This window comes from Phasianus colchicus, chromosome 3, assembly GCF_987193195.1.
Source record: "Phasianus colchicus chromosome 3, bPhaCol1.hap1.1, whole genome shotgun sequence".
NCBI lineage: Eukaryota > Metazoa > Chordata > Aves > Galliformes > Phasianidae > Phasianus > Phasianus colchicus.
The window spans coordinates 12056685-12071431 of NC_143438.1; the positions used below are offsets into that span (position 1 = coordinate 12056685).

Here is a 14747-nt window from a genome sequence, read left to right on the forward strand (position 1 = left end):
CAAGCAAACATAGGCCTCCGTGACTTCCCAGAAACAGGCAGAGCCCTCCTGCAGTTGCTGCCCTGTCACACTCCACTGTTGAGCAATCCTGATGGCACCACACAGCAGAGAACAACTTGCTGCGTCACACAGCTCAAGGAGGAAAAAATAGACAGCCATAGCACTGCTGGGGACACCGCGCAGATGGAGCTTAGTACCTCCCCCCGCACGCACGCCTGCAAACAAGGAAGCTGCACGAGATAACAGAGGCACATCTTTATGAAAGCAGGGTCTCCACGTTACCCTGGTATCAGTAGTCACCATGCAACTCGAGGGACAAGGAAGTGAGGGTTATCAGGGCAGGCACAAACTGTGCAAACTTCTGCTAGAGCTGAGGACAGAACCTCAGCACACGAGGCTTCACGTGTTTAGCCCATTTCCTCTCCTGTTCCTGAACATGTGGTCCTCCTTCCTCACCAGCGGTGATCTCACAGCACCAGGAAAAGGTTTCTCATCTCGTCCCACAGCTCCACTTTAGACAAGCACAGCAGCTGGAAACAGAAGTCCCTGCACGACTAGCGCTGCTTTAGAGGAATCAGCAGGAACTGCTGCAGAATGTGGGGATTCTGGGACGTCTTTCCACGCAGTGCACTGGAAAGCTGATGTTGAAGAATCACTAGAAATCACTGCAAGCATTTAGAAAACTTCAGCTAAGAGAGCAGCCTGACAAAGGCAGCACACTTGTTGATGCCTTCAAGAAAGTGAAAGCAGTGTTTGTACACTGTGTGCTGTTTTCTTGTTGCATGGCATGAGCACTTGATCATGTCTTTGCCAAAGCTGTGCATCACGCAGGTGAGCACTGCAGCTAAAAAACATGAGCGGAAGGCCCTGGCTAAGACCATTTTTTAAAGTCAGAGAAGTTTCCCCACATGCTGACAGTCTGCTATGAATGAACAGTGCATTTTTAAAAGAGGGGAAAAAAGAGAAAGGCAAAAAACCCACTGACCCGGAGAGGGGGTACATACTGCAATGTACTGGTTGCAGCACGCAGAGCTAGAACAGGTTGAGCGGGTTGGATACTTGGGGGGAGAAAAGGTAAAGCTGGAAGATATACATTAAAGGTGGAACGACAGCAACCACAAACGAGGTATAAAATTGACTTTTTCCTTCTTCTCTTTGTACTTGGCCCAGGAGTCTTTTCAGACAACACTGAGCACACACTCATTAGGGAAGCGATGCAAGTATTTCCGACATGCACACACAACAGGCTAAGCAAAGATGACCTTAACATACAAACTTTCACAGCAGCCAGCATTTACTATACAGAATTGCCCCAAAAAAGCCAACCAGACAATGCACCGCTTGTTAACCTTGAGAGCTCACATCTCTGCGAGCCTCACGTTACCATCAGGCTTATGGCAAAGGACTAACTGGTTGCTGAGACCGCCTGCATTTTCTAGTGCTTGCAAAGCTAAAGCTTCTATTTATTCTGTAACTCCTCAAGGTGAGAAGAGGAGGTAGCATCCCTGAGAATACTAAACCTTTGGAGGAGGTGATGTTCCCAAAAGGGTACTAATGCGGAAAGATCAAGGCCTCGTGCAGCCATGTGCTCTGCAACCAGTGTCTGATCTGTCAAGTGGTTTGTGCTCGTTTGAACTGTGACATGGTTAACAAAGCAGCACTAAGCTACGCTGAATGCACTCTGTTACATGGAGATTTATGTTACTGCCCGTGAGGAGGGTGGCATTACTCTGATGTCAGACCACCTTCCCTCCAAGCACCACTCGCACGACAAACCTCAACTCACCACCAAAGGCAGCGTCCCCTCTTTGCCTGCAGAAAACTAAAGCCTAAAAATCCACAACCTGACAAAGTACAAGTGCAGATTTAGATATTAATGAAAGGCACCGCACACAAAATTTAGGGCTGAAAAGCACAGTGGATTCTTTCTTATGTTTAGGTACTGAAGAGCTGTGGAGATGCAAGTATAATGTTCCTCATTGTGTATGCTTCAGCTCTCAAGAACAATAGAGCTAATTAAGGTTAGCATATAAATCTTAACTCCGCACTTCCTTGCTTCGCTTGATTCTAATCAGATCTCAACATTACTGTTTTTGTGTTCACTTCCTTAGCTGGTCTTTAATGATAACTGAAGGGGGATACTGTCCAAGGCTACAAGCAATGTTTAACATGTCTGGAATCATAGCATCTCCTTACAGCTCTCACGGCTCACAGTGTTACGGTGACACAAGAGCTCCTTTAGGTTAGCTTACAACTGAAGATATCCACCTTTTCTTTTTTTTTTGGAGCATTCTATTTACACATCGTGTGAGTTAAATAATGGTTTATGTCTGATCTTTACAAAGATGATCAATCTACTCAGCAACAGTGAGACAGACGAAAGCTTCTGCCTGGACTATTAAAAATTATTTGTCCTTCTCATTCTCACCACAGACACAGAGAAACAGACTCTTACTGCTAGACGCTGCTGTTGAAAAATCCTGGCCTTTTTCTTCCTTTTTGAAATCTTCTTCAAAACACAGAGGTCTCAGCAGGGTACCACACATTTACTGTGGACATCCCTGCTGATAGGAGAGACCAAAAACATTTCTCTCCGTTTCCCCACCTTTATTTACAAAACGTATTAATGAAAATATAAGAAACAGTTTTTAACCACTAAGAAAACTAAAACAGGTATCATATCTCACTTGCCTTCTACAGCTTCGGTTATCAATTACTAGAAGCTGCAATTAGTCCTTTGTGTTAGCTATCCCTGCTCAAGAATTAGGGCACTTGTATTTGCTGAAGCTTATCTTTTACTAGCATGCTGACAGCAGTTAAATCATCCCCCACATGTAAGGAATGGATTTGAAAGCCTGTAATACATCCTGCTTCTTCGTATTTAAGGGTGCTGAAATAAAAGCTCCTCAGGAGATGACCAAAGAGACATTTCCATTGTGCAAGACAATAAACAAAGGCCTTTTCACACATGTGAAGTGTCAGTCATTTTCAGTGTGGCGAGTTCCTTAGGCACTCACTTTTAGCTTCAAGATTTTATGTGTCCCATCTCCCAAAGCTACCAAAAATTTAACACCAAATTTCCAATTGGCCATCTGTGCACCAGAAAACAAACAACATTGTAATAAGACAGTTCCCTTCCGAGAAACAAAACAACAAAAACAGTTCATCATCCCATTTGGCTAGACTCTGCCCCCAAAAATCTCCATATTAAGCAAATGCCAGACTGCACGCATTGTGCTACACTGCAGAGATCCTATTTGTACTTTGAAGCTGGGCATTGTTACTGCACTGCACCCCACCAAAGCACACACAGCTTACTGGAAGCAAGCCAGCATCATAAATAACATAGGAGAATTCACAGGTGGAACACAGGGAGAGGATGGATTTAGCCAGATCTTGAAGACACTCTGCGTATTGGATGTTTGGGATGTCACAGGCAGCCTGTATTCATGCCCGTACGTAAAAGACAGACCCTTGCTAAAGAGAGCTGGGAAATCATCAAAATTTATGAATCTCAATCCCTGTGCTTTTCTGGGGATACAACATTTGTCTTCCAATCAGTATATTACAGTCTTTACTTGGTGGTGAAGTAGGCTGACTAAAACATCAGCATTCACAGGTTCCCCTCCAGCATGTGCATTTTCCATTTTTTTCTCCAAAAACCCACACTGCAACACGTGCATACACATGAGGTGCTGCTCCAAAAATTTCAATAGCAGAGCAGTACCAGGCATGGATAACAAAACCAGCTGTTCTTCTCTTGACACAATGTTAAAAAAAAACCCCACAATTTGGGAAAATTATCTAACACTGGGAACAAGACTGAGAAAAAGTGTCTTCTTAATTAAAAGAAGAAATACCTTCTTTGATAGGACCCTTTGTGAGCATGCTTCAAAGCATAGCTTCTGCAATCCAGATCTTCCAATTTGATTTTCAAAGACTTCTGCATGTGGTTGTTGCATGTGGTGTTTTGCATGTGCCAAAAAAAAATAATCTCCAAACTCAGAGACCTGTTCTTGAGACAGTACATAAACAGCCTACAAATAGGATGTAACTAAAATGCCACTATGAAAAATTTTGCCAGGCAGGGAGGAAGGACAGAAAGAAGGTCAATAACTGTGGCATTCTGGTTTCACACAGAACACTTCAGTCAGTTTGCATTATCACACATAGATACAGCCTGGTGAACACCAGACATAGACACTGCAGCTTAGTTTACCAAACTTGGGAAGTTGTGGTTGAAATACATGCATTATCCCTTAACTCTTTCCAAACTTGCCATGGAGCCTGTAATTGCTACCCACTGGAAACTGGCAGGAAGGTCATTTCTCACCTCTCTTCTGGCATTTACATCCTATTAACATTTCCAAGTTGTGTGGAGAACGTGTCTTTGGCAGGGATGGAAATCTGATTTAAAAGTGATAGGTACAGACCATCCTTAGTTACAGAAACAGAAAAAGAGCTGTTGGCAGTGTCTCCTACCCTGAAGGAAACCCATTTGGAACAAGTGGAGGCATCACTCTTCCCCCTGAAGTCAGATGCATGTTCTACTGGAATGCAGCACAGCGCAGAAAGTCAAGCAAACTCTTTACCTTAAGACCCCTCGCTAAAGCTTATGAATCACCACCACCAAGACCCACATCAGCAGACTAACTCATCTGTTCACATTTTGGGGACATGCAGTGGTGGAGATAGAACAAGAAGCTTGCAACTTCCTATTTGGCAGCATAATCGAGACCCAAAAGAGCTCCTCAGAGTTGGCGTGATTCACAGATCCAATGTTGCTCCTTAGAGAGCTACAGTGATAGTACAGATGGAAAGCCTTCAGTAACTGCAAGCTATTGATTTCAGACACTTCGGAAATCCCCAGACTTCTCAGAGTCACAGAAAACTCTTTATACACACACGCCTTCTTTCCCTAAGAGTTTATGCTCCTGCTAGAGATCTGAGAGTATTCAGCTTTAATTTACTGTGACCAAGATAAAGCTGCAGAGTCTGTGTCTCTGGTGGAGAAGTGTGAGGATTAGCATGCTCTGTACTACACATTTTCTTATGTACAGATCACAGTGCCAATCTAGTTAAAGGAATTTAGAACTCAAGATTACTGTGATCTCCCTTCCTCTGAATTCCTAAAAGTCCCAAGAAAACAAGCCATCCAAGCCCCACATCAGGCCCTGACACTAGAAGGCTTGCTTCTTCTAGTTCTCCTTAGAAAGAAACTTGTGCAAAAAAGGCAGTGTCCTCTCCAGCTGTACTTCTTCTCAGCAAATCATGTTTCTGGTACAGATCCCAAACATGGATGGGTCTCCCAGTTATCACAGCAGACTGCAACAACCCTCCTCAAATGGGAGCAGCAGCACTGAGATGGAGGCAGATAGACTGACAGCACATTCAAAGGAATGAGGGAATCAGCTTTTCATGCTATATATACATTGAGCACTCTCCAGAAATCCTTGCTCTCTCCAACTGTGACTGTCCCCATCGGAGGCTCAGGCCACTCTGGAGCAATCTGGCAGCAATAAGAGAGCTTTCTGAGATGCCCTGAGCTCACAGTTCCTTGTTAAAAATCCTGGCCAAGAGTCATACTGGTCAGAAAAGGAAGCAGGCTTTAACCTCTTTTACTGAATGGTGCTGCACACAAGAACCTTCCTTCTCCACCCCTCTATTTGCAGTGCCCATTCAACTCGACTTGTTGACAAGGAGCCAAGGAGCACAACAAAAAGAAACTGGACCTTATGTGAGAGGCTCTGACTCATTTACAAATGAAGTGTTTGCCTGTATTGTGGGAGTCAGGAAGGGCAGCATCAATTTAACAGGTAAAGAGTACACGCAACACCCCAGCACAGCTAGAAGGCGGCAGAGAAAACAGTCTTCTCACTTGACAAAAACTAGGTATTGCAACAAAATCTTGCTGTGATACAAAAAAAAGCAACAAATCAGAGCTATGGAGGGTTTTTAATCCCTCCACTTAATAAATAGAGGGGAGAGAAAAATTACTTTTTAGGAAGATTGTGGCACTGATACTTCCTAATGGCAAAAAAGCAACTGGAACTTTTCTCCCCTCCTCCTCTGCTCTGCTGAATGTCTAATGGCCTGGCTGCTAGAGGTGGAAAAATGGATCCGAAATTTCATCCTCTCAGAACAGAAGTAAGCACTCCTGTGGCGCAGCATTGCCCTTGACAAAATTAATCCATTGGATTTTTTATCCCTAAATGGTATTTTAGAAGTCCAGTTTAAAAAGACAGTATGGACAGTTAAGTAAGAGCCAGAACAAGGCACGGGGAAGAAAGAGAAGACAGAATATATGCAAGATGTGTAGACACATTCTGCTCCCATTCAGATCCCAGCAGACTAAATTCTCCCTCACTCCAGTCCCAAGCATTGAGCATACTTGGTGCAAAAACAACACTACGTGGGAACATTCAAGCTCTGCTGATTCTTTAGCAGAACTTCCACAGCTTTCTGTTAAATTCACTTCTCTCCCCAACTCCACACTTCGTGAGACTCTGGAAGGGGACATTTGAAACCCTGTTCTCTGCTGGTTTGGGCATATATCAGCTACTATTTGGATACTCTAGCATGAACCCAAGGACTAAAAGAATTGCGTGCATCAGCAGGGAAAGATGAGCTGGCATTCTTGCCCCACCGGCCAGCTGGCACAGAAGAACAGATGTGGTACCACCATCAGCAAGGCCTTTGGAAGCAGTCCGCGAGGCAGGACCTGGCAAGCAGGCCCTTGCTCCAGGATCCTGAGGCAGAAGGTTTTGAACATGATATGAAAAGCATCCATCCAGAGCATTATGAGACTAGATGCTACAACCAGACCTGAGGTACCTATGGAATAATTTCCTTCAGATCATCTTAGACCAGAAATACCTGTTTCTGAAGGAAGTACCTAGTGGGCAAAATCAACATCTTCCTTTTGAGTTTGTCATAGCTCCAGATAACAAATTTCATTTCACTTTGTATTTATCCTCATCTGCCTACTTGTACATTCATGCTTTTCACTACAGCATCAGGATTCACTAGCACAGCCTGTTATAGCATCAAGAAATGGTTATTCACTGCAAACAATTGGTTTGGCACCATCCTGCCCACCAGTACTCTTCCTTAGCAAAACTACCCTGTTTCAGTAGGCTCAAGATGTTTCCTGTCACAGGCCTGGGGCCACCTGGTGCAGTGTCAGTGAGCTCAGCAACTTTGCAGTGTTCCACCGTGCTGCTGCAGCATAAGCCTACACAAAGAGGAGTTCTACAGAGCAGACAGGAACTGACACCTGTCAGATGGAAAGAGCTTGTAACAGAATTCTGTTCCTTGCACAATTTAGGTTCTTCCTAGCATGGGCAGTAAACACAGCACTCTATCCTGGCAACATCAGGCAACACCCCATTAAGAGGAAAAATTTTAAATGAATAACCTTGTCATCAGAAGGTTCTGATCTGTAGTTACTTCTTTGGGGCAAGTCACTCAGTCTGGCAGATTTACTGCTAAAGCATGATAAGAGTTGCTATACAGGGAAACCTCGATAAGCAAAGGATACTACATCAACATCTGGCAGGCCTGGAGTAAAGTCCCACAGGAAGTCTCCCTGTTTCTGAAGAGGATGAGGAGATGCCTAATGAGCAAAAAGCTAAAAGAAACCCTGAACCTTCAGCAAGTAGCCTAGTGAGGAACAGGACACAATGGTATCCAACATGAGGGTCTGGTGCTGAAATTCACCCTCTGGTGCCAATACTGGCACCAGCTGCAACTCAGAAGCTGCCCTGACTTCCTGAGGAATGACCCAATTTGGAAAATGTGGCTCACAACCGACTCAGTAGAGTCAGACATCATTTATTCAATGCCCAAAGCCAGTATCTCCTCTGAGCATCTTTATGTCTTCCTCTTCTCATCTGATGTTTCTTTCTCCATCCCTCCTCAATTCTGATTGAGTATAGGTTAAATGAACACAGAGATACAAAATTGTACACATTCCTATTTCTCCATTTTCATGTGACTGCTTCAGCTGTCAACTAGATCCAGAAAGAGGCAGAGCTGCAAGCAGATACTGCTTCCTTTGGGTAGGATTATATTCTCTCTCCTCACTGAAATAACTCCTTACATCCCACCTATAGCATACTGCTTGGAAAACTGTTGGTAATAATCAGTGAAACAAGGTATCTTCCCTCTCACACAGAATCAGTTTGTAACCATCATCTTATCACCTTTCTTACAAGCTATACTCCCTTCCCCCACTTATCTTCCAGTTTTTTGTAGGTTGTAAACTCTTTGAGATGGGGGCGAAAGCTACGTGGGAATTCACAAACTCTTAATCAGTTCTGAGGTGCTCCACCCATGCAAATAAATGAATACTGTACTGGGAAGGAGGGGATGGACCATAAAAGAGTGGTGAGGTATTGGAACAGGTAGTCCAGAGAAGCAGGGGAGACACCATCCCTGGAGGTGTTAAAGGAAACGTCTAGATGTGGTACTTAGGGACATGGTTTGGTGGGCAATATTGGTGGTGGGTGGATGGTTGAACTAGATGACCTTAGAGGTCTTTTCCAACTTAATGATTCTGTGATTCTACAGCAGTTTTAGAAATGCATGCCCTGCAGGAAGGGCACCTTTCCACAGAGCAAGAAGGCACCAGCCAGCGGGATGACCCCAGCCAGGATGCTCCAGGCATTGCTGAAGTAGTAAACACAAATCCATATTTTCTCCATCCTATAAAATTATGTTTTACTTCATAGGGCTGTCCTAGAGCTGTGTTACAGTTAGTATAAGTGTAACTAACCAGTAAATTCTGTTTGGTCCTGTGCAGAGCCAGGAGTTGCATTTGATGATCCTTATGGGACCATTACAGATTCGGATATTCTATGATTCTATTCTATTCGGATATTCTATGATTCTGATTTTACGTTGCTTCTCTAGTTGTCAACTGATGACATACTGCTACATCCCTATGAAGGAAACTACACGAATTATGTTTGGACACTCTGGTCACAGATACTTTCCTGGATCTGTAGTTCAGTAAGTTGCCTACAGAGCAAGTAGTGATGCATGTATTTACAAATAAGACTGATTATTCTGAAGAGGCATCTTCACAGTGGCATTTGGATACTACACTGCTTAATATCCACCACAGATACCCCAATACAACATTTGCATCTGCTACTCAGAAGCTACAGAATTAGAAGTTCCTCTATAGCTTGGCTATATATTTTTATCCTAAGAGAAAAATCCATCCTGTTTGTCAAAATAATAATAATAAAACCAAAATAGCAAAACTTCTGGATATCCACAACAACTGAATACTGCATGAGGAGAACTAGAAGCCCTTTCTCAATTTCAGCTCCCTTCCACAACATAATCATCCTAGCAATTGTAGTGTGTGTGTGTTTGTGTCACACCATATTTGTATATCAGTCCCTGTAAGTGTCTTTAGTTAGCTTTAAAGCTCTTCCAAGGAAACAAACCCAGCCCCCTGTCTTGTAGTGCTTTCCAAACTCCTAGGTCACAATCAGCACTCACCTGTGCATGTTTCCATTGGTGGTGAAGGACTGTCCACACACTGAACATTTATAAGGCCTTTCACCTGAGTGCACCAGCATGTGGCGATCGAGGGAGCTCGCTGAGCTCAGAGACTTTCCACAGATGCTGCAGGAATGGTCTGTCCCTCCAGTGTCAGTGTTATGCTAGAGAAAGTAATGATTTTTTTTCATTGAATGACTCTTACATAGTGCAAGTAAAATATCAGAGAGAACTGTAAACATCTTAAAAGCAGCTTCAGAGAGCCACGTGACACAACACCTTATATTAAGGTGTGCCCCATATCCAATTCTCTTCCATAGCCCTCCCCCTTAACTCCACCCCCTCCCTTTGCTTTTAACTCCTTAATGCAGCTGCTTTGTGCAGCCTGGAATGCCCACCACATGCTGCACTTTCACTGGGTGTGCAGCAGAAAAGGATAGAAAGGGATCCGGCAAAACTGATCCAACAAGTGGTACTTTGAAATAGGTTAAGCTATGCAGTGGTTTGGGGTAGGGTAAATGGTAAGGGGGAAAAAAGGAAGAGAGTGTAATTATAAACTTGATTTCAGAAGACGCTTAAAATTCTCTTTAAAGATACTAATTTCAAAGTGACTGTGTATTAAGAATACAGAAGCAAATGCTTCTATTTTACAGGGAAAACATGGCCATCAGCTACTGTATCATATGTACCATTCTTTCTTGCTTGCATTTAGAAAATTGAACATTTCTTCATATACAAAAACAAAACAAAACAAAACCAAATGGAGAATAAGGAAAAAAATTAAGTAACAGTTACAGTACAGAAGGGAAAACTGAAGTAATGTGTATCTGGTGGACTCACAGTGGTGAATCACAACTTTAACATCCCAAGGAGAACTTTCTGACATAGAAAAAGCCAAAGCTCCTCGTAACACATATTCATATTTCAAGAGGAGCAAGATGAGGCCTGTATCTGACAAAAATAAAGAGCATCGTACATTTGAAATGGGTATTTTAAATTCTTCCTCCCAAAATTGCTGTACCCTGTAAAGGACAGAGAGGCTCTTTAACACCAAGATGATTTTAAAGTTGTTTCTTCCTGCTTCTTATTTGCATGAACAGTAAAGGGAACTGTATTCAAACAGGATAACAAAACAGGACTTATGCCTGATGATGGAAGTGGTTTTCCGGATCCTTAGGATACCTTAAGCTGTGCAGAACAGGACATACATCCTTGTTTGAGCCACTGGGGGAGTAGGGAGGGGAAGGAAAGGAGAGAAAGAGAGAATTATCCACCTCCTGGTTGGTGATGGTGGGGTTTTTTTTTGTTTTGTTTTGTTTTGTTTTTAATTAATACCAGGGGAAAGCTTAAATAAAAGCAAAACAATTGTGAAAAGTTATATACAAGCATTTCTGATTTGCACATGGAATTGTTTTTCACTACTGCAAAATACATACTGGCAATTGAGACACTCTTTAAATAGGGAATTGAGAGCTTTAACTTTACATACCTGACGAATGTGCATAGTTAGCTGGTGCTGTGTAGTGCAAATCTTTTCACACAGAGGACAGGTATAGGAAGACTTCTCTTCTTTTGTTTCCTGTGAAGAAAACAACAAAAAATCAGAAGGAATACAGATATTAAAGAACTGGAAAGCTGTTACTGCTGTGGATGGAAAAAGTACAAGCCATCTCCAGTACAAAAGGCCACTGCTAACAGAATGACTTGTATGTGCATTTATCATCCCAGTAGATCCCTCAGGGAAGTTTCAAAAACTTCTGAATTTATAAATAGGGGCCATTTCAACCACCACAGAAGAACAGCAGCTGTTTTAACAGCGCACAGATACTCAGCAGTAGCAGTTTAGGACAGGAAGTGAAGGCAATTACTGCAACCAGCTCAAACTGCCAGGAGGAATTTAGGTGAGCAGAAAGCAATTACCCAGGCTGGAATCCTGCCAGAATATGCTGGCAAATGCAACTAATCTCCCAAAAAGATCTTTAGGAAGCAAAAGTCTTCAGGACTTTGGGTTTTCCACCCCACCTCGATGGCAAGTTGTTAGGCCAGTGCCCTTTTCTCAGGGTTCTGACTCAGAAGGAAGAGCAGCATTTACTGAATCACCAGCACCACTTCCTTGAGCATCCTGTGTTTCTCCTGGAAGCATCCCATCCAGGCACACGGGCCAGGCCCAACCCTTCTTAAAGGGTTGCAAGATCTGATGAGGTCATAACGAGAACGAGGTGACAATGTGGGAGCCTACGTGACTCTAAAAGAACACATTATGAACCCGGTTATCCTCCACCCAGGTGAGAAGGAGGAGTAACCACGGTCAAACCATGAGTACAAACAATGCAGTAGACCCGACCTGGATTGCTCAGTCTGATTTAAGTATGCCCTTGAGACACTGGGGAAAGCCGCCACTCTTTCACAGCTGAGGATGGAATGGCACTCTCACAGAAACCAAAGGCATCTGCCTGAGTTGTCTGCAAGGATGGCTACTGAATGACATATGGTCATTTTCACCAGATGTGGCTTCTGAACCAAAGCCTGTATGACTCAGAGCAAGAAGATTCTGGCACTGAAAATGAAACCCCTGTTTTCTGTAGAACTATGCACATCTTTACCAGCTAGATGTTCACCATTTGTTACCTAAATGGTGCTGAGAATACAAAAACTATCTCTGCATGGCTGCTGGGAAGCTATAATATTTATACTAAAAGGATGCATTCTATTGAATCTCTTTGCTGGCTATTTTAGGTAACATCAGTGAGAACAAGCAAAAAAAAAAAAAAACCAAACAACTGCAAAAAAAAAAACACCCTACCAAACCTAAGTAGCTCTTTAGTCAGAAACAGGAGGGAGCTGAAGTGTATATATCTATCTGTTTCCTCTTTCTAAACAATTTTTTTCCCCTTCACTGTCCTACAAGCTATCAACTGAGAAATGACCACTTCCAGACCATCAGACACAAGCATTTGTGCAGAGCGCTGACAATGACTGGCCCAGGCCTCTGTCATCAATCCTGTGGCATTTCAGGGGAAAGACACTGACACAGTGTTAGAAAAGGTTTTGTTGTTGTTGATTTTTTTTTTCTGTAAGTTTCAACTTAATAAAGCAATATTCCTCTCAACACGATCTGAGGAAACACTCTACAGAGAGTTCCTGACTAAAATGTAACATTACATTTTCAGAAGTGGGGTCATGATATTTTTCCATTAACTCCAGTAACTCGTGGATGTGGATGCAAAGCTATTTTGCCTCAAGTAAACAAAGCGAGTAACCTCCCTTCTAGAAGTATCAGGAACAGCAACTGTTAGGCTCTCCCAACCCCCCCCCTCTTGCTTCCCTTGCAAGGCTCCCCATCCCGAAGGTAATCATTGTAGGCCACACACACAGGCCAGGGCCCAATGCCCTGTTACTGACAAAACATTAGAAAGCAAATAAGAAAGGCTGCCATTATAAAGTCTCAACACCCCACGAAAATTAAAACACATTATCCCTGTGCCCACACACACATACAATTCACACACACACTTTCCATCCTACTGATACAACTTTAATTCTACTACATGCAACCAGTCTGCAGAGCAGTGTTCAGCTCCAATTATACTGCAATCCTGTTAAACTTGGCTCAGGACAGAGAACAAACACACTGTGCTGCAAGTAAAATCCCTGCAGCTGTGCTGACAGTTTAGATCGTGTTTAATCCCCAGGGTATTTATGTGAAATTATCAACCTACTACTTTTTTTTCGCCCCCCCTCTAAATGAGTGACACACTTCTACACGATGCAATCAATGGTTTCAGAGCCTGCTTTCTCGACTGCCTGCTCTTCGAATCAGCAAATTAACAGCAGATAGAGTAATTGCTGGTTCACCTTGAAGCAAAGATCAGAAACACACTATAGCTCTGCCAGAGCTGATTAGTATTGAATCTGGGGTTTATTATTAACTAAAACCCAAACTTTCTCCAGTGGTCACCCAGGGTACATGCTGCATACCGTAACACAGCTCAAGCAAATCAAGGCTAGCTACAAGAGGAACGCTGTTGACTGACTCAATCCAGGCCAAAATACATTAGCATCCCTACTCCAAAAGCACTCGCAAATGTAGAACACAGCACTCAGCCACCTCACTGGAGCCAGGGTGGAGAAAACATGCTTCCTGAACTGAAAGATAAAACTAACAGTTAATTTGTTACCCATTTTCTTCTCAGTCAACCTGGCAAGACTGCTCTGCATTCAACTGATGGCAAATGCTTTGGGAATTGTGCACAAGGGCTGCTTTTCTCGAGCTCACCTTTGTCACCTTTTTTTTTTTATTCTCTTATAGAGCAAAGCAAATGAGAAGTTAAAATGGATGCAGGTTGATGAGAGAACATGTTTATTAGACTATAGGTAGACCAGAGTAAAGATAAAGCCAGCATTATAAAGAGAACCATAGACTAAGGACAAAGGTTCACAGCAAAGTGTTTTGCTGCCAAGAAACAGCAGTCAGACCCAGAAAACTAGCACTGTTACTATCCTTGCAATTAAAATCAGGGGCACATTCTGACCAGAATCAGAGATCTGTGCACTGTTAAACACTGAAACAAATCAGTGCTTTCATGCTGCTATGTTGAAAATGGAAATTCACTGTATCAGATGTTGTTAAACAGATTGGTACCCACTCATTATTTCACATCTCACTTCTAATACCTCACTAATGTAGCCATTTGCCCCTCTGGCAATAATGATCTTTCAGCCTAATAACAAATAGGCTATTTACTATGTTTTCAATGTATTTATTTATTTTTACACTGTAAGAATCCCTCTTAATCCTGTCACATTTACTCTCAAGCTTCCTTTGATTCAATGCCCATCGAAGTATCAGGTGGAATAAAGGTCACTAACACTAATAAACTTCCCTGAAGCCAAGCCACATGGTGTTCCAGCGGACAGCTGTGCAACAGCGCTACCACTGAGTCTCATCTGAACTCCAGTCTGTACTTCACATGATGAAATCAAGGAACCAGGGTAGCCCTTAACAGGGAACACTGCAAATAAACCGTGAAGTCAGATGCTAGACAGTGTGACACCACCAACACAGTTGCCCGTACACAGCCCAGGCTCTTCAATTAAGAATTCCTATGTTCGTTTATTTTAATGATTTTTTAACTCATTTTAAGCAAGAAAATTCAAGACAAGTCATAAGTATGTCAATTGGGCAGCCACTCTGCAAGTTATTAAAATTAAAATACTGTAGGACCATCACGAGT

At 42.8% G+C, this 14747-nt stretch overlaps 1 protein-coding gene across 11 annotated transcripts in view; it reads right to left on the reverse strand.

Annotated features, from left to right (window-relative positions):
* Window positions 1-14747, reverse strand: part of RREB1 (ras responsive element binding protein 1) — a 121799-nt gene that overhangs the window by 48748 nt on the left and 58304 nt on the right. For 9 of the 11 annotated variants that reach the window (XM_090136971.1, XM_031589324.2, XM_090136967.1 and 6 more), the window contains 2 exons: window positions 11003-11092; window positions 9514-9677 (listed from right to left, as the gene is read on the reverse strand). In XM_090136971.1, the coding sequence (XP_089993097.1) occupies window positions 9514-9677; window positions 11003-11092 (254 nt within the window). The other 2 variants (XM_090136972.1, XM_090136973.1) reach the window with 2 other exon arrangements.